This window comes from Ipomoea nil, unplaced genomic scaffold (assembly GCF_001879475.1).
Source record: "Ipomoea nil cultivar Tokyo-kokei standard unplaced genomic scaffold, Asagao_1.1 scaffold1932, whole genome shotgun sequence".
NCBI lineage: Eukaryota > Viridiplantae > Streptophyta > Magnoliopsida > Solanales > Convolvulaceae > Ipomoea > Ipomoea nil.
This window is the reverse complement of record NW_017618360.1, coordinates 2,118,743-2,144,129: the sequence shown is the minus strand read 5'-3', so window position 1 is coordinate 2,144,129 and position 25,387 is coordinate 2,118,743. Positions and strand designations below refer to the sequence as shown.

The window sequence follows — 25,387 nt, the reverse complement described above, 5'->3', positions numbered from 1 at the left end:
GGAGCAATGTTGGAAAAAATCTCGGGAAAAATACTTTTAGACCTTGGATTGGCATGAAAATTTTCGTGTACGTTCTATACTTGATGAACTAAATATATGTAAAATTTTGTGCCAAAATGTGTTACCATTTTTCCCCAAGAAAATTCTGAAATCCAGGTCACAATTCTGAAAATTTTTGCCGTTTTCAGCTTGTATATCTTGCTATTTTGTGATGTTTTCATACTTGTATGAAACTATGAGATAAAATGAGAGCTTGCTTGGAAAAGTACTGTTTTTGACTCCCCAAAATATGAATGAATGGGCCCGGCAGCAAACATGTGCTCATCATTCTTCGGCGAACGGTACTTCTCTCATTTTTCTAATTTATGAATTAATAAGAATATCTCTTGTCATGTCATGCCTTGTGTGTACCACATGTGATGTGCATGACTAAATTGAGTTTTGGTGTCCAAGACATAAGGGATAATTACATCACACATTGCATGTGCTTCTCTTTAATTGACAACATTTAGCATATAATCTCTTGATTATGTTCACATAAGAGATTTTGTTATTTCTCTTGTTGGCAATTTATGATTTGCTATAGGCCATATAGCTATTGAGATTCATCACCCAACTTATAAGTGGGAAAATAGCATGAATTCTCAATATGGTTAGGTTGCACCTGTCATTGCTAAACCTTAGCTTGAATATGATAACAATTAAAGGCTATGACATGTTTACAGTGTTAGTTTCTGCTATAGAAACTTTTTGACTTGAGATTTGGGCATATGATATTTAAGTTTATAGCCCTCATTTTTCTATATTTATTTGCCCGGAAGGTAGATTAAGGACTTTAATTCGATGAGTCACCCTTTAGGATGAGCCTTGACAATAAATTCTTGACCAAAAATGGTCCACCTATCCCATCAATCCCTGAAGGATTGCTATGACGTTACTATGAGTCAAGTTCTTTTTACCAACTCAATGCATATCACAAATCAATCCCTCAAGGATTGCTATACCCCCTTTTTCAGCTAGTACGTGGTTTCAGAAGTAACATTTCCCTATCTGCGTTATTTTATTTGCGCAGTCTATTTTATATCACCACCACAACGTACCTCTAAAAGGGCTATCAAAGAAACTCCGTCTATTGATTAAATACCGAAAGCCCATGATAGGGGATCAATACATATAATTGGGTACGTTGACTGCATTCCTAATGAAGATTGTTTCTCGGCATTAGGGGGAGATAATATACTACTCCGTAGCTTTTTGGAATGCCAAGAAATTTCATAAGAATAAAAACATCTTCATTATTTAAATCCATGTACTAATTAGATTGAACTGGAAGTTCAAAAGATAATCTATTTGCGATTTTTGCAAATAATCTGCCGAATACATCTATTGATCATAATGATCATAAAAGAAGTGAGTAGGTCCTATATCCTTGGACCAAACATATCTATCGATACTCCTTGACACTAGAAGTGTAGGAGAGCTATCGGTGAAAGAGATATGGATCATAATACTAGATCTAGTAAAGAGATATTGTCACTCTTGAAATAGCTTGAACAATTATGTCCTGCAGACGTTCGTTCAGATGACGAAAAACCCTAGTAAATTTTATAGGTTCACCAAACAAACGTAATACTAGGGATGCGGAACGACCAGATCAAAATATCTTTGGGAAATGTTTAGAATCTGGTTGTTTTAGAAATTGCCATTACTTTTACAAATATGGGAGTTTTACAAAAAATGTTATAGTTGTCGACAACACAATTGCCATTACAAATTGCTCGTCATATGATAATCTGGATCCAGAGTTAGGCACCAGAAGTGTCATGACTATTTAACATATCAAGGAGCAATTAAGGCGTAGTTCGACTCGCTAAAATGGATATTTCTCTTTATAACAATACACCATTTGAGCGTTAACCCTGAAGGTTACAAATAGGTGTGTGCATGAAAGAGAAATAAGAATAATGAGGTGATGAAGCGAGTTTGTAGCCCATGGGTTCATGCAGAGACCTTTATGATTTTAATCAAATATACTCTCCCACGGTAAATGGCATTAAGTTCCGCTACACAATACAATTGGCAGAATACTAAATTTAGATATGCAGTTAAATTTATATTGAGAAATCCCTGATGGATTCATAATTCTCGAAATGAGGATTTATTTAAGTATTATTATGTGTCATTATTTACTCTTTAAAGGGTTGCGAATGGAGTTAATATCCTCATTGAAGGAATAATATGTACCATTGTGTGCTCGATAAAGGGTTGATAATGAACTTATTATCTCAGTCAAGATTGATGGTGTAAACATCAATGAAATATATAAAGAACTCGATAATGTCAGTTCATGTTTAAAGACTGAGACTTTTGAAATAAAAAGCTTGTGAAAGCTATAAGTATTATCTCGACTTGAAGATCGAGTTTTTCTTTGGAGTTTTTTTTATATATACACCAGTCAGCTTACATCTAAAATGCTTTTTCACATGTCTATATGCATATAAGTGTCATGTTTTTATCAAACTAAAGGTTGCCTAATAATCTCTTGAAGCAGATAAGGAACCATTTGGACTCGAAGTCCCTTACTTCATTATTGTTGGAGCACCATTTTTAGAACCAGAAGTTCCATAATCGCAATATATTTGCGATGAAATTGCTAGCAAAATCTAGTGCTCCCCCTACAGATGAAGTACTTGAATAATGATTAACATATCCTCCGGTATCTTCGAGATACAAAGACATGACATTTATGTAAGAAACCATGATACGGTTTTAATAGGCTACTTGGGTACTGGCTGTTTTGTTTGATCCCCGCAATGCCAAGTCTAAACTGGTTATACAATGAATTTCCCTAAATGTTCAAAATGAGGAAAATAACACTTGTGTTGCACAAATGTTATATAAGCTCTAGAAGAGCCATAAGATTATTGTACACTACTCTAGTGACAATCCAGAAGATTTGTCCAATCCATCTCTTCAAATTTTGAAATACATGTAGAACTTGAAGATTGTTATCTTCAGGGGGAGACGAGAAGTACATTTACTCGAATCAATCCGAAAGATTGAACGTAAAATCCTGAAGATTAAGTCATAAAAGACTAACAGTTGCGCACTATTTGCAACATATAAATACATAAATATCATGTACTCTTTTCCTCACTAGTTTTCTCCCATTGGATTTTCTAATGTGGTTTTTAACGAGGCATGAGTATGATATAGTAATGACAATGGGGAAAAGTTGCAAAATAATTGCTTAAATGGACAAACCCCAAAATCCTGAAGATTATGCAGTTTGCGCCCTGAAGGCTTATGGTTGTACTCTTTTTCCCTTAACTAAGTTTTTCCCACAGGGTTTTCTTAAGTTAAGGTTTTTAATGAGGCGACCAATACAATATATGTTTTACATATATCATGTACTCTTTTCTTCAACTAGGTTTTTTTTTTCCCCACGTGGTTTTCCTAGTGAAGTTTTTAATGAGGCATGGATATATTTTCTATTATACTATTTTCTTGTCTAGGTTTTTCCCACCGGGTTTTCCTAGCAAGTTTGTATGAAAGCAAGATTGTAGACGAATAATGTCCAAGGGGGAGTGTTATAAATATTATTGTTTTATGGCCATTATCTCTCACAAACCCATGATCTTCCCCATTTATGATATCATTATATTGTAACTGTTATCATTGTGATGTATATATGTTTGATTCAATGCTTAATGAGAATGGGGGTTTATTCTGGAGTTGATTCATTCTTGATTTTTCTGTTCTTTCCATTTCATGGATACCACCAAAGTATAACAGTTATTTAATTTTTTTCCCAATAAATAGGATTTTTGGGTGCGTCATGTATAGAGGTCAAGGTGTTTAATTTTGTGGTGGTAGGTAGTTAGGTATTTATAGAAAGAGTTATGATTAATCATCTATAAGAGCCATATTAAGGTAACGTAAGCCAATTAAATTAAAGTCAAGTACGTGTATCTACTTCCTATTAGTAGTAGCCTTGCTCACGTCAGCTTCAAATCTTCAATTGCATATATGACGTTTTTGGTATTTAATTTCTCTGCTGTTTTTAATTTTGTCTTTTTGCAACTATTTATGTACAAAACTATATAATTTATTTTTCTTCCTCCAATAAGCGTATATTAGATTAGTAGATAGCCTCAATTTTAATTTTACTATGGAGTATAATTAATAATGACATTTTTTAAGCACACATTATTCACACCCGCCCACGGGCAAATTATATCGTGCACCAGGGCGCACAATTCTGACATAAAATGATGTTGTTTTGTATCTGTTTTCTGTTTTTGCTGTTAACTTTTAAAAAAAAAATTCATGTTTCGTGTGTAAAAAAATTGTATAGTAGAATATACATAAACTCCTAACGTAAAACACATAATCTAACATTTTTTTTATGGAACACATAATCTAACATAATACATAATACACATAAACACAAGTGTTTAAAAAATAATAATAAGGTCCAAATTGGCCACTGAACATAACCTGAAAGTACAATTAGGTCACTGAACGAAAAAAAAAAATGCAATTAGGCCATTGAACACTCTAAATGTATGCAATTTCACCTGATAGCAGGTTACCATCTATTTCAACATATCAGATTGCCTGCTTACAAGGAAGATGAGTTGGTACTTTTAAATAATTTTTAATAATAAATTTTTAAAATAAAATATAAAATATAAATATAATAAAAATAAGATATAATAAAGTTTATTATTAAAAATTAACCATTTCACCACAGTGTTTTTTATTTTTAAAGTTAATTATTAAAAATTATTTATTTCACCCCAGCGTTTTTTTTAACTTAATTATTAAAAATTATCCATTTCACCCCAGCGGTTTATTTTTTTATTTTTTATTTTTTATTTTTAAATTTAATTATTAAAAATTATCCATTTCACCCAGCGTTTTTTATTTTATTTTATTTTATTTTTTATTTTTAATGTTAATTATTAAAAATTATTCATTTCAGTCAACCTTTTTTTTAATTTTTTTAGTTTTTATTTTTTATTTTTAAAGTTAATTATTAAAAATTATTTTAAAATGTAAAATCACCATCCACGTAAGCAGGCAACTTGATAAAATGGATGGTAACCTGCTATCAGATGAAATTGCATATATTTGGAGTGTTCAGTGGCCTAATTGCATTCTTTTTTCGTTCAGTGTCCTAATTGCACTTTCAGGTTACGTTCAGTAACCAATTTGGACCTTATTAAAAAAATAATAAAAAATAAAAAAATAAAAAACTATAACGAAATTAGATGGACGGAACGGTGTCCTTCGCGTTAACTTCCCACCAACTTATATAAACGTCGTCGTTTTGGGTCCGAATGTACAAATGCATTGTGCGTCCTGGTGCACGATATAACGATTGCCGGCCACCTTGATCATCATCCTTAGCTTGTTGATCGCCTTCCCTCTGATCTTTTACTGTTAGTTTCTAATATTAAATTTCCTCTAGTACAGTCAAATTAAAGTAAGAAGGCCGAAAGGGTGAAGGCTTTGTTTTACTTTTAATTTGTCCCCACACTGGAAATGATTAATTTCCAATCAAGCAACTAATTAGATTGATCATCTCCACTTAATTGCTTGATTGTGGCCGACCGGTATCCATACTATCACTTCGCCATTCAAATCATATATAATATGCAATTAAGTAAAACTGGGCTAAGGTGAGAAAATATATATAAACAGATACTATATTATACGGGATAATAGAGTTAGTAGCATTTAAAAAAAAAAAAAAAAAAAAAAAAAAAAAAAAAAAAAAGTAAAACTGGGGCGTGGGAGTACGGTAATTGCAGTATTATTAATTAGCAACTCGACTCAGCTCCCTCCCTTTGCAAGTCTTCTCATAATCTCATTTTAAAGGGAGCATGTCATTTATTTCTGGACATATATACTTTGTGATAATTGATAAATAAGGTAAAAAGAAAATGATTATAATAACATATAAAAGCCATATCTGCATCCATGATAAGTTCAAAAGAAGTCTTCAGAAAAGGTTTGTTGGTCTCTAGGATTTAGTATTATATTGCCTAGGTGTATTCAATCATGAACTTTGTATACTTTTAAATTGATATATATATATATATATATATATATATATATATATATATATATATATATATATATTTTAATAAACTTTCATTGACTTTTATAGAATTGTTCAATACTTTTTAAAACTTTGTAAGAGTCTATAAAAGTCTATTAAAAAACATTCATAAACTTTTATCAATTTTTTTTTAATTTTAGAAAGTCAGCAAAAGTCGTCATTGAAATTCTAAATTGAATACATCTCTACAAACTTTCAATGATTTAGATTCTTATCATTTATAATTTTCTTACAAAACATGTTATAATATATCATAAAATCCTTCTTATTATATAGTTCTTCGCCCACATCAACATTCTCAACATTATTATTTTTGTCCATAGTATGTTGAGACTTATATGCTAATTACTTATATATTATTAATAAGCATCAAAAAAAAACAAAAAAAAAATATTTCATGAGAAATTCATAACAATATTAAACACTAAAATTTATAGTAATAGAATTGTTCAAATAAAATATTTAAAAATATAATTACTAGTTGCATAAAATATAAAAAAAATTAATAATATATATAAAAAAATTATACTTGATATATATTGATAGGTATCAAAAAAAAAAAAAAAAAGAACTATTATTTGAAATAGCAATTTGGGATTGTGAACAGCAACAATGTGCTACTGTCTACCGTCCCAATTTAAGTATAATTAATGGGCTAAAACTACCATTTTTCTAATTATGATCTATTGATTTATAATTTTCTATGGATGTTTTAGAATTTTATGGACTAAGTCGACAATTTAAGTATAACTAATGGATTAAAACTACATTTTCCCAATTATGATCTATTGATTTATAATTTTCTATGGATGTTTTAGAATTTCTCTGATGTGTTTAATTTTACCTGGTTAGCTATGCTGTGTCATTTTCAGAGAGACAGAGATAAAGGATTCTGCATGTGAGAAATGTATAAAGAAAGAAGTGAGAGAAAGTGAGAGCATTGACAAATCAATAAAACAAAACTGACAAAAGATCGATATATATAGCTTTTTTACTATCTAAGAGATTCATACGATGATGATTGGTAAACCAATGAATTGAAAGCCGAAAGGGTGAAGAATTTTCAACGTGTAACTGCCAAAGAAACATCCGTACGAAGCAAGAATCCCAACAATAGACTTAATTTCATTTTTTGTCCTAAATTTATAGGTAACACTTCACTTTTAATTTCTTTTTATTTTAATATCATTTTCTGATATTAGTATTATTGTGACATGATCAATTTTGATTCTTTATCAACAAAATCGCAGAAATTTTATTAAATAAAAGGACATTACTATGAAGGACAATGTTGAACCTCATCTTCCCATGGTTGTGGAGGACCATAGCCATCAACGTTATTCTTCTTTTCTTTTCTTTTTTTTTCAAATGCCAATATATATTATATATATAAAGAACCACATCAAAAAAATTAAATAAAAAAATGTCAGCAAAAATATCAGGTGACTAATTAGAAATTCCCGGCAACAATGTGTTTTTTTTTTTTTTTTTTGAAAACCATGTCAACTCAAATTGTATTGGCCATAATCGGCTCAAAAAAAAAAAAAAAAAGCGGAGGACCATCCCTCCAAACAGAACTTCCAACCGGCGCACTAGCATGCTTAGCTAGCATATGTGCCGCAATATTTGCGTTTCGTCTAACAAACGAGACTACAGTTCCAGACATAGCAGAAATTAAACGAATACAAGAGTCCAAAATAAAACCAAAATAAGAACGAAAGGAACGAGCATCTCTAATACTAGAAACCAAAACCGCGCTATATGTGAATAGTCTGACTGCCGAGTAACCATTATTCTTTAACCAAGAAAGCGCCTCAGTTACCGCCTTCGCCGCAGCTATGTAACTTCCATCCTCCTCCAAAACCATGAAGCCGTAAGTAGGCTGCCGATTCGAATCATGGAACGCCGCATCCACATAACAAGCCACACCACGCTGGTCGTTATTTGCATGCATGACTGGAGCACACTGTGATTCCCTTGATCCGGCCCCATGCGCCTTCCAAGCTGCCCAACAAGACAAAAGGCTGCTGCACAATGCCGTGGGAGTTGGCAGGAAATTACTCCAAACAGCCGAATTCCGGGCTGACCAAATGCCATGTAACAAGCCACACATCTTCCCTTTACTTTCATAATCCAGCGCTGATACTCCTCCTAACCACAATTCTGCCCAAAACAGAAAATTGTCACCATTATATTGGGGAAAAGGCAACTGGGAGCAATTCCAAATAAGAGAGGCAAAAGGACAAGAACAAAGAACATGCATGACATTTTCCTCTACTAAACCACAAGCTGGGCATACATTAACAATATCCACCCTCTTTTTCACCAAATTATCAAGAGTTGGTAAGATGTTAGACAGAGCTCTCCACATGAAGTTCTTCCACTTAGGGGGGATTTTCAAATTCCATAACCTACCCCATACCGGCGAACTAGGAGCTAAATCACCCCCTAGCCGTCTATAACCACTTCTTACCGAATAATTCCCTGTAATGTCCCCCTCCCAGAACCACAAATCATCATAAATTCCATTCAAAGGCAGCTTATAAATCAAAGCGGCATCCCGTGCATTGAAAGTCTGCTGGATCAAGTTATCGTTCCATGCACCTGTTGAATCATCCACCAAATCAGCCACAGTCCATCCCTGATTGGTAGCTGGCTGCAAAGTAGACACATAAGGGTCAAGAGAATCCGGCAACCAAGGATGTGACCAAACCTGAGTAGCTCGCCCATTGCCTATCCTTCGTCTGCACCCCATTTTAACAAGCCCCTAACTTGCCATTATACTTCTCCAAATATAACTCGGATTTCCCCCCAACACAGCATCATAAAAAGTAGAAGATGGAAAGTACCTTGCTTTTAACACACGAGCCATCAGCGTTTCTGGCTTTGTGAGAAGGCGCCAGCCCTGCTTGGCCAGCAACGCCAAGTTGAACTCATGCAACCACTTAAATCCCAGACCCCCAAACTTCTTAGGCCTACACATTCTGTCCCAAGCTAACCAATGAATGCTATCCTCCCTGTCACTTCGCCCCCACCAATATCTATTCATTAACCTCTCAAGGGAAGCACACAGCGTTTTGGGGGTCAAGAAGATGATCATTGTATACGTTGGCATAGCCTGTGCCACACTCATCAGAAGGACCTCCTTACCAGCCCTGGACAGGAGCCGCTTGTTCCACGCCCCAAACCTCTGTTTCATCTTCTGCTCAATATAAGCAAAAACTAGCTTCTTATTCCTGCCAATCACAGAAGGGAGGCCCAGATACTTACCAAAGTCATCTGCCTGAGCAACCCCCAAGGCCCCAGCAACGAGAACCTTCACATCATCCACTGTATTGCGGCTGTAACAAATACTTGACTTATTAAAATTGACCGCCTGCCCAGAAAAGGCCTCATATACTCCAAGGCATCTCTTTACCTCCATAGCTTCCTGCAGATTCGCCTTAAAAAAAGAGAAGGCTATCATCCGCAAAAAACAAATGTGAGATAGACGGAGCCCCCCTGGCCACCCTACAGCCATGAATCAACCCCTTAGCCTGAGAATCTTGCAGCAATAAAGATAATCCTTCTGCGCAGATAATAAAAAGGTAAGGAGACAAGGGATCACCTTGCCTTAGGCCCCTCGTGGGGACAACCTCCTCGGAAGGCCTACCATTAATCAGCACCTTATACCGCACAGAACGGACACACAACATAACCAGCTGCACCCACCTATCATCAAACCCCAACCTCCTCAACATCTGTTCCACAAAAGGCCATTTCATCCTGTCGTACGCCTTGGCCATGTCCAGCTTCAGAGCTGTCCAGCCAACCTGACCCAGTTGCTTCCTCCTAAGATAGTGACCGACCTCCGAGGCTATCATAATATTATCTGAAATTAATCTGCCCGGAAGAAAGGCACTCTGGGACTCAGAAATTATCCCCTCCAACAGCGGCTTCATGCGGTTAGCAACCATTTTAGCCATGACTTTATAAAGCACATTACAAAGTGCAATTGGCCTCAGATCAGAGACAGACACAGGAGCAGACTTCTTAGGAATCAATACAATATTCGCATCATTTAAATTAGGAGGAAAATAAGACTAGGAAAGGCAATCAAGCACAAAGTCCGTCACATCCTTACCTACTACACTCCAGAATGACTGATAGAACCCCGGATTCATTCCATCCGGCCCCGGGGACTTGTCTTTCCCCATAGCAAACAAAGCATGGCGCACCTCCTCAGGTTGAAACGGGCGCAGGAGCTCGTCATTCTGGTCTACAGTAACTCGTGGCTGCAAGATTTCCACATTGAAGGAGCCCGGGGACCCCTGAGATGTGAATATCTGTTTATAATATGTAACAATCAACTCATCAAGCTCTCTTCCCTCCTTCCATACACCCCCATCATCCTGTAGTTTCAAGATCATATTCTTCTTCCTACGATGCCCGGCATACTTATGAAAGAACTTAGTATTCCTATCCGCCCCTTGCAGCCAATGTTGCTTGGCACGTTACCTCCAGAAAGCCTCTTCCTGAGAAAGCACATTACTCAGAGTGGCATCAAGATGCCTGAAACGAGCTAGAGAACCAGGATCAAAACAGCCCCGTAAAGCGTTCATCTCCCTCCTAATCCCCTCCAGTCTCCTTCCAAACTTATAAAAGCTCTCACCACCCCACTTTTTCAAGCCCCGGCCACACACACCCAATCTCGCTTGCAAACCCAACCCCGCGGAAGAGAACCACTCCCTCTCCACCACCTCCCTGCACCCCTCATCTTGCAACCAAGCATTCTCAAATCTGAAACCCCGGGGATGATAAACCGGGGCCTCACCATAGATATCCAGGAAGAGGGCCGTATGATCAGACTCGTCTGTTCGAATGTTAAACACCCGAGCCCTTTCATAAACCTCCCGCCACCGCATGCATGTCACACCCTATCCAACCTCTCCTCCACCCAGTCCTCAGTCCCCTTCCCACGCTCCCATGTGTAAGGATATCCAATCATGGGAAGCGTAACCAGTCCACAATCATCCAACGCATCCCCAAACCCCTCCAACAACCCATTCGGATGTGGCAATCTACCCCGCTTCTCAGTTTGCATAATTAAGTCATTGAAATCACCTAAAACCACCCACGGAAGATCCGAAACAGGCTTAAACGATCTCAACAAATCCCATGCAGCCCTTCTCCTTGTCCTTTCTGGATAGCCATAATAACAAGTTAACCTCCACGGATCCCTTCCCGGCAGAGACACCTGGAGATCTATATGATGACGGGAATATTTAATCAACCTGGCAGTGTTGTTTCGTAGCCACAAAAAGCAAAGGCCACCCCTCGTTCCTACACTATCCACCTTGAAGCAACCTTCAAACCCCAACTTCACCCTTAACCTCTCCGCATGATCCCCTCCCACCTTCGTCTCCATTAAGAACACAAACTCGGGCTTCTTCCTGAACACAATGTCCACCACCTCTCGAACTGTCCGTGGATTGCCCAAGTCACGGCAGTTCCAAAATAAGGTACTCATTGAGAGTGGCGGGCCTAATCCTCAGGCCTCGCCAGACACCCCGCAACGGAGTCAACATTCATGCCCCTCTCCTCCCTAACCACCAAACCATCCTCCTCCTCCACCCTACGCCTCTTCGGCTCTGCCCGTACCCCTTCCTCCTCCATCCCTCGACCCGATGACCCTCCCCCCACAACCAGCTCCTCCACCACCGAACCACCCGCCCCCAACCCCGGCTGCCCCGTAACAGTAACCTCGCCAGCCACACTCCCATATCCAATAACACGTCTCCTCTCCTGCCCCATCTGAAACCATTTATCCCCAAGAACCTTCGTTGGACTAGAACCCCCAGCCCATAACCCCGGACCAAACAGAAACTGTTCAGGCCGCAATCCGGATCTTCTCGCCTCCAAACAAAACTTGTCAGTATGGCCCATTTTTCCGCAGAAAAAACAAAACATATGGAGCCGCTCATATTTAAAATTTACCCACGTCGAAGAACCATCCCGCAGCACCATCTTCATTCGCCTTTTAATAGGGGCAGTAACATCATGAGTTATCCGAATTCTGTAATAAGAAACCCATGGTCTGGTGAAATTTCGGTCATCAACATGCAGGAACACACCTGCAAAATCTCCAATCTTCTCCAATACCTTCACTGTCCGATACCCCGGCGGCAAATCGAAGACCTGCAACCAAATATCCACCGTGGAGAGCACAACCTGCGTAGGATCCTCGCCAACATTCAATGGTTGACACAAGAAAGTCGCATTCTCAAAGGCCCATGGGCCGTCCGTTAGAACTCGCTCCATATCCGCCTTGTTAAAAAAGGTGAATAGATACAGGTTTGGTTGCACATCAGAGACTTCGATGCCCATCAAAGGACGCCAAGCCGACGCCATAACTCGCTTCATTATCTCCTGTTTCAACAGCCGGTCAGTCAAAAACCGCCCTACTATAGACCAAGTTTGCCGCTCTGGTGCATCTCCGACAACACCCTTTGCAACATCGTCGAACCTCACCCCTACCTCCTCATCCTCCAACGTAATACTCGCGGCGCCCGCTATCAACCCCTGTACGTCCATCGTAATCGTGTCCAAAAGCGCTATCTCCGTTCATGCAGCAGAAAAACGTCGTAAAGTGAAACCCTAGATCGCAGGGAGAAACGTAGGAAACCCTAGAAAACATGGAGAAATTACATATAAATAGGCCACCTTCCGGCAAAATTTTTTTTTGACAAAAAATAGGTGACCAGCAACCGACCCAGATTTGTCGAAAATTTCGTCGGTCACTTCTTTTGTCAAAAATTTCGCCGATCACTTTTTTTTTTTGTCGAAAAATTCGCCGGAAGGTGGCCTGAACCCTAATGACCTATGATAGCAGGTCATTAATTTGTTTTTGGGCTTCATTGCACTTAAATGAATTGTTGATGGGTGTAATTACACCTTTAAAAAGTTTAGGGGCCTAATTGACATTTAAGCTAAAGTTCGAGGGCCTATTTGACCATTTTCCTTTTTTTTTTTTTTGAAATGTGGTCATTTATTTAAAATTTTCTAAGTTTAATTTGCCGTAATCTCAATCAATATGTGCTGGGCTGTATTTTCTTTTTTATTTTTATTTTTAGAATTGATGGGCTGTAATTTATTGTTGGACTTTATGATAAGGAAAAAGAATTAGCACACTGATGTGATTTCAAGGGAAAAGTCCTTGTGACTCAAACAAACTTTGTTGGACAATGATGAAAGTCAATCCTTATACAATGGACCAGAGTTCATGGGCACCGTGGATCTTGGTACATATGTATTATATTGTGAGCTTTTATATTTTATATTATGAATACTTTAATTGTATAAATTATGCACCTAAAACAAATAATGTTATGAATTTTTGTATCTTGCATTACGAAATTCTATGCCTAAGAACACAAATTATGTACCTAAATCAAATTTAAAAAATAAGTAAATATATAATTTGTATGTGTTGTGATTTTTTTACAAATATAAATTATGTACCTCGTCGTTTTGATCCAGGTCCATAATGTTATGTGGACCTTTGTCCATGATATAAATTGCCTGACAAAAGCATAGTGGGTTTGTAGTTCAAGAATGTTCGAACCTTAAAACCTTGGATTTTGGTAGTGGTTGGTTTCAAACTTTTGAATAGAAGATTATCAAACTCAGAAAAGAAAAATACAATTAGCACTTCATTAAAATCCAATTATTCTTATTAATTGCTACCACGGCATCTTACATGAAAACTTTGAGCTAATTTTGTACCAATGTAGAGAAACTTTTTTTTTTCTTAACTTACAAATGCCTTTAATTTCTTGGTGAGCTATGGTTGCAAACTATGGAGGAATGGTTGAGGAGAACAAGAACCAGTCATCCTCGCCCATCACTGTGGAGGACACCATCGCCATCGTTCTCCGCATCTATAGACTATAGTACTCCATGCATGAGAAACAGGACTCCAGGCCACAGAAAAAGTCGTCAATAGACAACATAAAATCAACATATATGCATATTTCATATTTGCAAATTGCAACCAAGAATTAACGTATATAAACATACAAGACAGCCAGAAAGGTATACAAAGAAGATATGTAAAAATAAGCAAACAGGATTTGGTGCATTAACGGCATTACAAATCTGAAAAAATGCGGTTACCTCTAAATTTCCCCGCAACTGCTCTGATCCAGGCTCTGTCTTTACTATCATATGCATAACTGTTGCCGGAAGCCACCAGGACAAAACCCTCATTCTTTGGTGTGTCCTCCTTGTAACTTGGATCAGGAGACCCCAGCAGCGGCTGTACAAGGAGAGAACAAGTTCCCTTTGGAAGCAGCTCCTTGAGTTGAGAATCTGGATATAAGACATTCTTTTAACTGATCACAGCTGCAGATATGATAAATTTGGTCTTCAAATGGACAAAGAGTGTGCAACTTAAGGATGACATGACAACATGAGAATGCAAATGTTATATTGTGGGAAATCAAGGACCAACTATACACCATCCAAGTTTAAGGTTAAATATATTTGATAAGCCGGTGACTGTCAAATCCAATGGCACTGATATCATTTTTTTTTTGAATGCCAATGGCACTGATATCATGATTTACCCGGAAATCTGAAAACTTTGGCAGCAAATTAAAACGAGCTAATAGTCAAATACTTTCCACAACAGGCAATAGCAGTAAGACAACCCATACCTGTAGCTTGAGGAAAATAGAGTGTGTCCTTCAAATTCAATAGACCAAGTTGCTGAATCTGTTTCTCAAACCAATTACATACATCGGCTTTTGATACATCTTGAGGAGTTGTCCAGTAGCCACGCACACACAGTGCATCTTGAGTTGAGATAAGCTACAAAATGAAATAGTGGGAAAATCAAATGGCATAAATAACTAGCAAAGGATACTGAAATCCCCTATGTAATGGTATTAAGATCATCATCCCATATCTATTCAAATGTTGAGTCCAAAATATACCACTGATATGGTGTTTGTATTGCGCAATAGAACATATGATCCCCAAGCCAAATCCTCCTTCAGAGTACCCGGAACATTTTGTGATATGACAAAGGTTTGGTCAGCACCATCAGGAACATTTCTTTCGTTAACTAGAACAGCCCCCTACAGTTAACGGAATAACAGAAGTTCTGATACTTTAGTTAACATTGGATGTAACCTTCTGTAGTTCTGTACTATGCAAAAATGGATAAATGTGCTTTAACTTCTAATCTACAGTATCCTCAAGAAAGATGGTTGAATACAAAACTTATCAACATGAATGTTAGAAGAGTCTTATATGCCCATCAGATTATAACCTTACAAACACAAACAGAAAAGCACAAGCATTTAACTATTAAGCATCTATTGCCTGTATTTTCAATAAAGACACTTTTCCTGCATCAAACTATCAAGTTCAAAGCAATGATAGCTAAAAAAGCAAACTTCTATCTAGTGCCCTAGCTGAGCCTGAGCATATTACATTACAAGATCATAAAAGAAACAAAATAACTCCAATAACGCCAATCCGAATAAACACAAAAATATACTCCAATAGTTTCAACAAAGGAAATGAGAAGAAATCACCTTCAGAAATCTCCCAAGGTAGGGGACTACTACAGAGAAGGCAGCAAGAAGAAGGCCTAACACCTCTGTTCTCTACACAATACAGGGAAATACGAAGTTGAAATTATGAAATTATTCTAAATAAACCAAACCAATGTATATATATCCCTTCCAAAATATCAACAATATATTGCTAGTACCATTGTATAAAGGTTTCAAGCTCTCACCAACTGGGCTGCAGTGACGGTTGATGAATCCGAGCCTACAAAGTGATTCAACAATAACAACAAACCAAATGCGTACCCTATATATCTCGGTAAATACGATTCATCCAATCCAGGTATTCCTTTTTCCAGAAATTAAACAAACATTACTGCATTCAGATACACAGGTATACATATCAATCCGATATAAGATTATAAGGTGTCTGTATATGTACATACCGAGAGGTTAAGCTGTTGCTGTTCAATTTTAGTGCTCCCAGAAGAGCTGTCTGTACGGTTACAACAAATCTTCCGGGACAATTTCCGGATCCCGTGGCGGAAAATTTCCGGCGAAGCTGAAATTTGGTCCGGCCTCTCGACAGGAACGGCACCAACAAAGCGAGTGAGACGGAGCCGCTGCTCATTTTCGCTTGCAGCTTTCTCTGGTGATGGATAATACTTCTGGAACTCTTGGTGCTCACCGGCGATAGGTTATCCGTGCATCGGGAAATCCACGCGCACATTTCAATTTCAATAACTAAAAATTTCGGAGTACAATATTTTTTTTTTTTGTAAATACTCTATTTTTTCTTCAAAATAAGTTCTTATTTTAAGTTACTATTTTATTTTGTGAATGTTATCAAACAAAATTTATAGTTTATTAGTATTTTAAATTAAACTCTCTGTGAAACAAGCAATTTAGAATAATTGCCTTGGATGATGATAATGATAAATACGATAGCACAATAAAATAGGGAGAACTAAATTTAATTTATTCAAGTAAAAAAGCACACATAAGCATCAAAGTACATCACAAAATTACAACAAAGATTAGAAAAAGTATTAATCATCCTCAAGCATCGGTAAGTCCCAGAGTGGACTAAGACTGCCATAAATATCATTCATAATATCATCATCATTCCTAAAACTACTACACGCACTCAAGAACCGGCTCCAATCCTGGAATATCCTGGCCCCTCCTGTGGTGGTTAGCAGGTACTGTTGATGAAATATGGCATTTTTGTTCATCCTTTCTGGTCCTCGAACTTGGAGGATTCGAATTTTCTGTAAATTTTCAAACTACTACTTTAAATGGGTGATCCAAGAAGAACAATGTTACATTAATATATTGGAATAGTAGATCAGATAAAAACAAACTCCACCTGCAAATGGCTATTAACGTTTTTCCATGTTAATCCCGGCACATCCATGAGCTCTAAAATTTGACTTGACACAGCATCTGCATGTAATAAATTTTGCAATATAATATTAAAAAAAATAGTATTCATTAATTCTTTTAGTGAAACAAAAAAAATATATATATCTTACCCTTAATGCCACCTAGTTCAATGACGGCATCCATGAATTGGGAGTGGAGTTCAAATGTCCAGAACATTGTCTTAATTGTGACTGTACTTCTTCTAAGAATTAATAAACTTGAATATATAGATACCACTTATGACTTTGCTTCTTATGCGGTTAGGGCTGGCCAGTACTTATATATATATACCACCTGCTGCAGATATGAGTTTAGTTATAGATTCCTTGTCTTAATTATATATTCCATCTTCAATAATCTCCACCCTCGATCTTCTGAATCTATTTCAATCGTCATTATAGATTCCTTGTCTTCAAAAGGATATATAGTGTGAGTGATCCATAGAGAAAGAGGATGAATATTGAGAGTGACAACTAACAACGCTGGACTCATGTGATGTTACTCTGATCTGATATTATGGATCGGATCGGAGAAATAATGGATTTTGTTTGAAAATTAGAGTTAATTGTTTTAGAGATATGGATCGGAGTAGTGTATAGATGCTCTGTAGGACTGTTGCAGATTGAAGCTTTCCCGCCTCCGGCCAACGGGTAGAAACTACAATGGTAACAAGGATGATGATGAATGCGAAAAAATATTTTAATTTTGGGCATTGAGTGGGCACCAGTTTCTTGCAAGCAATTTTCTATATCTAATGCAGCCATGCATGCATGGTAATTGGTAAAGAAAGTCTAGTGTCAATTGGATTTAATCTTTCCCATATGCATTAAAAGTGTAAGATTTTCTCTTATAATATACGGAGTATATTATATTAAAGGTCTTAATTATTTGGTGCAAGTTAAGTATACCTATGAAGTAATTTGGTTGAATTAAATGACTAAAAGTTGTTTTTCATCAACTACTATGCCTATATAAAGTCTCTCTTGATGGATACAGTATATAGGGCATATATAGTTTGTATACAATTAATGTTATTTTGTAGGTTTACCATCCCCTTAATCGCAGTTTTGCCTTTATATTCTAGTTATACTGATAAGCATTGATTAATTATTATTGTTAATAAGCTTTGTGGTTAATCACGTTTATTACCTTTTCATCATAATTACTATTTCTTAGTATTCTAATGTATTTGGTACATTGAAAAGATTACCTATTTCATTTTAAATGGCTATTAATAGTAATTAAGTTCTATCAACAAATTATTACGAATCATTGGGCGCTACGTCAAGATTACAGACGGATCATCTTAACTCTCTAGTCTTTATCAGCAAAGAGGGGGAGAATTTTGGAAGCTTTCTTCACATGTTGATCGTTATCGCTGTTAGCATTGTGGAGAGATGCGGTCTGCATCAATGGGGTAATTACCCTATTATAATAATAATAATAATAATAATAATAATTATTATTATTATTATTATTATTATTATTATTATTATTATATTTTAATTGATGATAACATCATTGTTGTTGTTGTTATTAGCACTGATGCGATTTCAAGTCAAAAAAGTCATTCTGACTCAAAAAAAAAGCCAATCCTTATACCATGAACTAGGATTCACAGGTGCACGTGTATGTGTCTTATATTATGAATTTTTTTTTTTTTTAGAATATTCATGATTCGTTACAAGTAGTATCTGTTCTATTATTTCTCAAACATTTTCAGTACAAAAAATCTAAATCCCTCCACTAGGATTCAAACCTATGACCATCTAATTGAAATGGCAACTGGAATGCCATCACACTACAAGGTAGTTGGCTATGTTATGAGTTTTTATGTCTTATATTATGAAATTTTATACTTGAGTATAAATTATGTACCTGAAACAAATTAGTAATTGTGTATTATGTTGTGAAATTCTATGCCTATAAACATAAATTACGTACCTAAATCAAATTTGAAAATTAAAATAAATAAATATATAATATGTGTCTTACGATTTATGAATTATGTACCGCGTCGTTTCGATCCAAGATCCATAATGTAGACCCGGTCCAAGATATATAAATTGCCGGACAAAAGCTTAGTTGGGACTTGTAGTTCAAGAATGTTGGAACCTTAAAACCATGGGTTTTGGACTTTTGGTAGTGGGTTGGTTTCAAACTTTTGAATAAAAGATTATGAGTAAATATCCAAAATGGTCCCTGGACAATAACTAAATTCACAAATTGGTCCTCGACTTTTAAGTTTAACCAATTAAGTCCTTAACTTTACAATTTTAACACAATTTGGTCCTTTGTTTATTTGACCATTTGTTGACTGCGCTTTTTCAGGATATATATGTAATTTCATGGTCCATCGTCGATTTTTTAAGGTTCCGGTTGCATTTCTAGACTGCACTGTTACATTTGAATCCCCTGCCGGCGCTGCACCCCATGCCGGAGAGATTATAGCTTTTGATAGATAGATCGCCAAAGTCCCTGGAGTGGCTCTTCGAGAAATCTGTGACTCCAAGCGATGTAGGCAAGCTGAACAGGCTCGCGATCCCCAAGCAGCAAGCGGAGAAACACTTCCCCATCCGAAACGGCGCTGTCACCTCCAAGAGCGTTCTCTAAGCTGAACCGGCTCGTGATCCCCAAGCAGCAAGCAGAGAAGCACTTCCCCCTCCGAAACAACGATGTCACCTCCAAGAGCGTTTTCTTGAGCTTTGCACGTGAAACTACATATATATCCTCAAAGATCGCGGTCAACAAACGGTTAAATAGATGGAGGACCAAATCGTGTCAAAATTGCAAAGTTAAGAACTTAATTGGTTGAAATTAAAAGTCGATGACCAATTTGTGAATTTAGCTATAGTTGAGGGACCATTTTGGGTATTTACTCAAAGATTATCAAACTCAGAAAAGAAAAGAAAAATACAATTAGCACTTTTATTAAAATCCAATTGTTCTTATTAATTGCTACCACGGCATCTTACATGAAAACTTTTAGCTAATTTTGTACTAATGTAGAGAAACTTCTTTTTTTTTTTTTTTTTAACTTACAAATGCCTTTAATTTCTAGGTGAGCTATGGTTGTAAACTATGGAGGAATGGTTGAGGAGAACAAGAAGCTGTCATCCTCGCCCATCACTGTGGAGGACACCATGGCCATCGTTCTCCGCATCTATACTACTCCATGCATGAGAAACAGGACTCCAGGCCACAGAAAAAGTCGTCAATAGACAACATAAAATCAACATATATATTGCATATTTCATATTTGCAACCAAGAATTAACGTATATACACATACAAGACAACAAGACAGGTATACAAAGAAGATATGTAAAAATAAGCAAACAGGATTTGGTGCATTTACGGGGCATTACAGATCTGAAAAAATGCAGTTACCTCTAAATTTTCCCGCAACTACTCTGATCCAGGCTATGTCCTTACTATCATATGCATAACTGTTGCCGGAAGCCACCAGGACAAAACCCTCATTCTTTGGCGTGTCCTCCTTGTAACTTGGATCAGGAGACCCCAGCAGCGGCTGTACAAGGAGAGAACGAGTTCCCTTTGGAAGCAGCTCCTTGAGTTGAGAATCTGGATATAAGACATTCTTTTAACTGATCACAGCTGCAGATATGATAAATTTGGTCTTCAAATGGACAAAGAGTGCAACTTAAGGATGACATCACAACATGAGAATGCAAATGTTATATTGTGGGAAATCAAGGACCAACTATACACCATCCAAGTTTAAGGTTAAATATATTTGATAAGCCGGTGACTGTCAAATCCAATGGCACTGATATCATGATTTACCCAGAAATCTGAAAACTTTAGCAGCAAATTAAAACGAGCTAATCGTCAAATACTTTCCACAACAGGCAATAGCAATAAGACAACGCATACCTGTAGCTTGAGGAAAATAGAGTGTGTCCTTCAAATTCAATAGACCAAGTTGCTGAATCTGTTTCTCAAACCAATTACAGACATCGGCTTTTGCTACATCTTGAGGAGTTGTCCAGTAGCCACGCACACACAGTGCATCTTGAGTTGAGATAAGCTACAAAATTTCAAAATGAAATAGTGGGAAAATCAAATGGCATAAATAACTAGCAAAGGATACTGAAATCCCCTATGTAATGGTATTAAGATCATCATCCCATATCTATTCAAATGTTGAGTCCAAAATATACCACTGATATGGTGTTTGTATTGCGCAATAGAACATATGATCCCCAAGCCAAATCCTCCTTCAGAGTACCCGGAACATTTTGTGATATGACAAAGGTTTGGTCAGCACCATCAGGAACATTTCTTTCGTTAACTAGAACAGCCCCCTACAGTTAATGGAATACATTGGATGTAACCTTCTGTACTTCTGTACTATGCAAAAATGATAAATGTGCTTTTAACTTCTAATCTACAGTATCCTCAACAAAGATGGTTGAATACACAACTTGTCAACAGGAATGTTATATGCCCATCAGATTATAACCTTACAAACACAGACAGAAAAGCACAAGCACTTAACTAGCAAGCATCTATGGCCTGCATTTTTAATAAAGACATTTTTCCTGCCTCAAACTATCAAGTTCGATTGTTCGAAGCAATGATAACTAAAAAAGCAAACTTCTATCTAGTGCCCTAGCTGAGGATATTACATTACAAGATCATAAAAGAAACAAAATAACTCCAATAAAGCCAATCCGAATAAACACGAAAATAAACTCCAATAGTTTCAACAAAGGAAATGAGAAGAAATCACCTTCAGAAATCTCCCAAGGTAGGGGACTACTACAGAGAAGGCAGCAAGAAAAATGCCTAACACCTCTGTTCTCTACGCAATACAGGGAAATACAAAGTTGAAATTATGAAATTATTCAAAAGAAACCAAACCAATGTATATATATACCTTCCAAAATATCAACAATATATTGCTAGTACCATTGTGTATAAAGGTTTCAAGCTCTCACCAACTGGGCCGCAGTGACGGTTGATGAATCCGAGCCTACAAAGTGATTCAACAATAACAACGAACCAAATGTGTACCCTATATATCTCGGTAAATACGATTCATCCAATCCAGGTATTCCTTTTTCCAGAAATTAAACAAACATTACTGCATTCAGATACACAGGTATACATATCAATCCGATATAAGATTATAAGGTGTCTGTATATGTACATACCGAGAGTGAAACGAAGAACCGAGAGGTTAAGCTGTTGCTGTTCAATTTTAGTGCTCCCAGAAGAGCTGTCTGTACGGTTACAACAAATCTTCCGGGACAATTTCCGGATCCCGTGGCGGAAAATTTCCGGCGGAAGCTGAAATTTGGTCCGGCCTCTCGACAGGAACGGCACCAACAAAGCGAGTGAGACGGAGCCGCTGCTCATCTTCGCTTGCAGCTTTCTCTGGTGATGGATAATACTTCTGGAACTCTTGGTGCTCACCGGCGATAGGTTATCCGTGCATGGGGAAATCCACGCGCCAATATGAGCGTCACATTTCAATTTCAATAACTAATACGGAGTACAATATTTATTTATTTTTTTGTGCAAATACTCCGTATTTTTTTCTGTATAATATTTATAATTTTATCTTTAATGTCCAACAATCCCATAAAAATAATCTCATAGGTAGCTTAAGTGATAAATAAACTTTGGCCGAATAATCCAAATTTGATTTTCATGAGTGATAATTTTCCCAGAGCGGAAAATATCACAAATATGAAGAGTTTTTTTTAGATTGGAAATTCAACCTAAGAGAGCGGACCGTATGTATTTCGCACGTGAGTGTGTCTCTACATGCTTTTGAGCTGACGGTCCATCCGTATCCATCTTCTACAGTTCCACCACATGCTCAGAAATCAGAATGTTGACTTTTGTCAACCCAATCATCCTAGCTGTGAATCACACATTCTTTTTACCAAGGATTACACTGTCCCACATTTGTACCCATGTGTTTCATGTATTTTTGCCCTTATCACCCAAATCAAATAAACGTGTATATAATGTCTTCATTTTACTGCTAAATTTTTAAAGTATTAATTAATTGTTAAGTTAAAGAGTTGATGTTTTATTTTTTTTCTTTTTCTTTTTATTTATATTCATCGAACAAATGACAATAATATATGCACTCTCTTTTTTAATACTATTAACTCTATTAAAATGTAGTATCCGTTCACCTCCACTGAGCTCAAACCCACAACCTCTCATACCGGGAGTTCAACTTGGTATCATTACACCAGAAGATCCTTGGTGCACTCTCTATAATATAAGTAAAATATTTTTGTAACGAACATCTGTTAATCCATTATGACTTAGTTGTTACCATATAAAAATTATTGTATCCCGAAATAGTATGTTTAATAACTTTTTTTTGTGTGGAGCCTGGCCCATTTGTAATTTGGTAGATGCCTATTGTCAAAGAGATGTAGAGGGGTTGTGGCCATTGGTAATCGTTATGCCTTGGACCCGTGTCCAGCAATGCCGTTAGGCACTGTTATTTCCTTTTTTTTTTTTTTTAATTTCAGATCACTTTGTTATAGAAGTATATGTTCATAATTTTATTGCTATATGTTAATAACTATACATTCATAACTCCATAACTGTATGTTCATAACTCTATAACTGTACATTCATAACTCTATAATTGTACATTCATAACTTCATAACTGTACATTCATAACTCCATAATTGTACATTCATAATTTTCGAAGCTCTATGTTCACAATTTTAGAGCTCTATGTTCATAATTTTATCACTATATGTTCATAATTGTAAGTTCATAATGTTAGAGCTCTTTGTTCATAATTCGATCAATAACTGTACATTCATAATTCCATAACTGTAGATTCATAATCTCATAACTGTAGATTCATAACTCCATAACTGTAGATTCATAACTCTATAACTGTACATTCATAATCTTCGAAGCTCTATATTCACAATTTTAAAGCTCCATGGTCATAATTTTATCACTATATATGTTCATAATTGTAAGTTCATAATGTTAGAGCTCTGTGTTCATAATTTCATAATTGCATAACTGTACATTCATAACGGCATAACTGTACATTCATAATAAAAAAAAAATAACGCCGTTAACGGCAAAACACGCGCGAATTTTTTTTTTTTAACTAAATGACGCGTTTTTTTTTTAAAAACGACGTCGTTTTGGGCCCGTGTCCACAATTCAATGTGGACACGGGTCCAGAGCATAATTTGCCGGCCATTGGCCAATTGTATTTAAGTCATATCCAATCCAAAAAAAATAAAATTTGTATCAAATTTTACACTAAAAGTAATATTTTCAAGATATTCTTATACTAAATTTTATTCATCTCTAATCTATTACACCAAATTTTATTTCTACAATAAAATAATTTGTACCTCATAAATTAAAATTTTAATTTTTAATATAAATTTAATTGTAATGCAAATAATACTTTTATTCCACAATAATATAACATATAACAATTATTACATTTAATTTTCAAAATATCGTTTCCACATATGCTCAATCAAGTAATCAATTTAATCATGCACTTACACCCTTTAACATGTCAATTTGAGGCAATGAAGCCCAAAAATTGGTAAATAACTTGTTATTACAGGTCATTTCAGTTCAGGCACCATTCTGACAAACATCCGTCGCTCAGCTGTCGCAGGTCACCATCTGCCAGATAAGGCGACTAGCCAAATCATCGCAAATCGCCATCTCCAGAGATTAGGCCTAATTTTTTAGGGAAATCAATTATTTTGATTGGGTTGGACATTAAAAAATAAAAAAATAAAAATTAGTTTACCCTTATTTTTCACGACGCATACGACAAATGTTATATAAGATTAGAGCTAATTCTTGAGGAAAATCAATTATTTTAGCTGGGTTGGACATAAAAATACTCTTTTGTCTTTATTTTTCACAACGCATACGACATATGTTAACGAAAGGATTACAGCAGGTCAAAATTCGAAACTCGAAAGACCACGGGGATCGATTTGAAAGTTTATGACTAAACATAGCGAAACCACCCGACTCGAATGACCTTAGATGGCATTAACTTTTTAAAATAAGATCTATCAAACAGAGTCTTATATTATTTGTATCCACTTTGTATTAAATTCGTGCGAATTGTAAATATTTTTGCAAGTGATAGTTAGTGGGATGATTTTTTGCTTGTTTTCTTTTAAATCGTGTGTGCGCGCATGCGCGCATTAAATTCATACACGATAACTAGTGAGGCGAGTTTATTTTTTAAGAGTATATGATGAAAACTCACATC

The 25,387-nt window shown here is 36.2% G+C and overlaps 5 protein-coding genes across 6 annotated transcripts; all 5 read right to left on the bottom strand.

Annotated features, from left to right (window-relative positions):
- Positions 1–6,982: 6,982 nt before the first annotated feature.
- LOC109193891 lies at positions 6,983–10,095 on the bottom strand. The gene is made up of 4 exons (XM_019344716.1): positions 9,645–10,095; positions 8,980–9,589; positions 7,777–8,874; positions 6,983–7,022 (listed from the first exon to the last, which is right to left on the bottom strand). The coding sequence occupies exons 1-4, from the start codon at positions 10,093–10,095 to the stop codon at positions 6,983–6,985; spliced, it is 2,199 nt and encodes a 732-aa protein (XP_019200261.1).
- Positions 10,096–11,653: 1,558 nt separating this feature from the next.
- On the bottom strand, positions 11,654–12,703 carry LOC109193890. Its single transcript, XM_019344715.1, has one exon. The coding sequence runs from the start codon at positions 12,701–12,703 to the stop codon at positions 11,654–11,656; it is 1,050 nt and encodes a 349-aa protein (XP_019200260.1).
- Positions 12,704–14,156: 1,453 nt separating this feature from the next.
- Positions 14,157–16,318, bottom strand: LOC109193888 (protein COFACTOR ASSEMBLY OF COMPLEX C SUBUNIT B CCB2, chloroplastic-like). Its single transcript, XM_019344714.1, has 6 exons — positions 16,134–16,318; positions 15,918–16,047; positions 15,712–15,783; positions 15,106–15,249; positions 14,827–14,980; positions 14,157–14,479 (listed from the first exon to the last, which is right to left on the bottom strand). The coding sequence occupies exons 1-6, from the start codon at positions 16,316–16,318 to the stop codon at positions 14,259–14,261; spliced, it is 906 nt and encodes a 301-aa protein (XP_019200259.1). The 3' UTR covers positions 14,157–14,258.
- A 393-nt stretch (positions 16,319–16,711) lies between these two features.
- On the bottom strand, positions 16,712–17,450 carry LOC109193800 (transcription factor LUX-like). Its single transcript, XM_019344617.1, has 3 exons — positions 17,223–17,450; positions 17,057–17,133; positions 16,712–16,958 (listed from the first exon to the last, which is right to left on the bottom strand). The coding sequence occupies exons 1-3, from the start codon at positions 17,287–17,289 to the stop codon at positions 16,737–16,739; spliced, it is 366 nt and encodes a 121-aa protein (XP_019200162.1). The 5' UTR covers positions 17,290–17,450; the 3' UTR covers positions 16,712–16,736.
- A 2,565-nt stretch (positions 17,451–20,015) lies between these two features.
- On the bottom strand, positions 20,016–22,627 carry LOC109193799 (protein COFACTOR ASSEMBLY OF COMPLEX C SUBUNIT B CCB2, chloroplastic-like). Of its 2 annotated transcripts, none has more exons than XM_019344616.1 (7): positions 22,292–22,627; positions 22,076–22,110; positions 21,868–21,939; positions 21,296–21,439; positions 21,009–21,162; positions 20,502–20,696; positions 20,016–20,304 (listed from the first exon to the last, which is right to left on the bottom strand). In XM_019344616.1, the coding sequence occupies exons 1-7, from the start codon at positions 22,494–22,496 to the stop codon at positions 20,276–20,278; spliced, it is 834 nt and encodes a 277-aa protein (XP_019200161.1). In that variant the 5' UTR covers positions 22,497–22,627; the 3' UTR covers positions 20,016–20,275. The 2 variants fall into 2 exon arrangements, with proteins under 2 accessions (XP_019200161.1, XP_019200160.1); XM_019344615.1 differs by having other exon boundaries at positions 22,076–22,194; positions 22,292–22,626.
- Positions 22,628–25,387: the final 2,760 nt, after the last annotated feature.

Excerpts from the sequence above, each read along its gene's own strand:
- LOC109193891 (XM_019344716.1), bottom strand. The coding sequence starts at position 10,095 with ATGGCTAAAATGGTTGCTAACCGCATGAAGCCGCTGTTGGAGGGGATA. Across the intron at positions 8,875-8,979 it reads GCTCGTGTGTTAAAAGCAAG|ACGAAGGATAGGCAATGGGC; the intron begins GTACTTTCCATC and ends AATGGGGTGCAG. Across the intron at positions 7,023-7,776 it reads ATGTCTGGAACTGTAGTCTC|AATCCTTTATCTCTGTCTCT; the intron begins GTTTGTTAGACG and ends TCTCACATGCAG.
- LOC109193890 (XM_019344715.1), bottom strand. The coding sequence starts at position 12,703 with ATGGACGTACAGGGGTTGATAGCGGGCGCCGCGAGTATTACGTTGGAG.
- LOC109193888 (XM_019344714.1), bottom strand. The coding sequence starts at position 16,318 with ATGAGCAGCGGCTCCGTCTCACTCGCTTTGTTGGTGCCGTTCCTGTCG. Across the intron at positions 15,250-15,711 it reads ACCTTGGGAGATTTCTGAAG|GGGGCTGTTCTAGTTAACGA; the intron begins GTGATTTCTTCT and ends CGTTAACTGTAG. Across the intron at positions 14,981-15,105 it reads ATACAAACACCATATCAGTG|CTTATCTCAACTCAAGATGC; the intron begins GTATATTTTGGA and ends TTCATTTTGTAG.
- LOC109193800 (XM_019344617.1), bottom strand. The coding sequence starts at position 17,289 with ATGTTCTGGACATTTGAACTCCACTCCCAATTCATGGATGCCGTCATT. Across the intron at positions 17,134-17,222 it reads TGAACTAGGTGGCATTAAGG|ATGCTGTGTCAAGTCAAATT; the intron begins GTAAGATATATA and ends TATTACATGCAG. Across the intron at positions 16,959-17,056 it reads ACGTTAATAGCCATTTGCAG|AAAATTCGAATCCTCCAAGT; the intron begins GTGGAGTTTGTT and ends GAAAATTTACAG.
- LOC109193799 (XM_019344615.1), bottom strand. The coding sequence starts at position 22,496 with ATGAGCAGCGGCTCCGTCTCACTCGCTTTGTTGGTGCCGTTCCTGTCG. Across the intron at positions 22,195-22,291 it reads GGTTCTTCGTTTCACTCTCG|GAATACCTGGATTGGATGAA; the intron begins GTATGTACATAT and ends TTCTGGAAAAAG. Across the intron at positions 21,940-22,075 it reads CCGTCACTGCGGCCCAGTTG|AGAACAGAGGTGTTAGGCAT; the intron begins GTGAGAGCTTGA and ends TGTATTGCGTAG.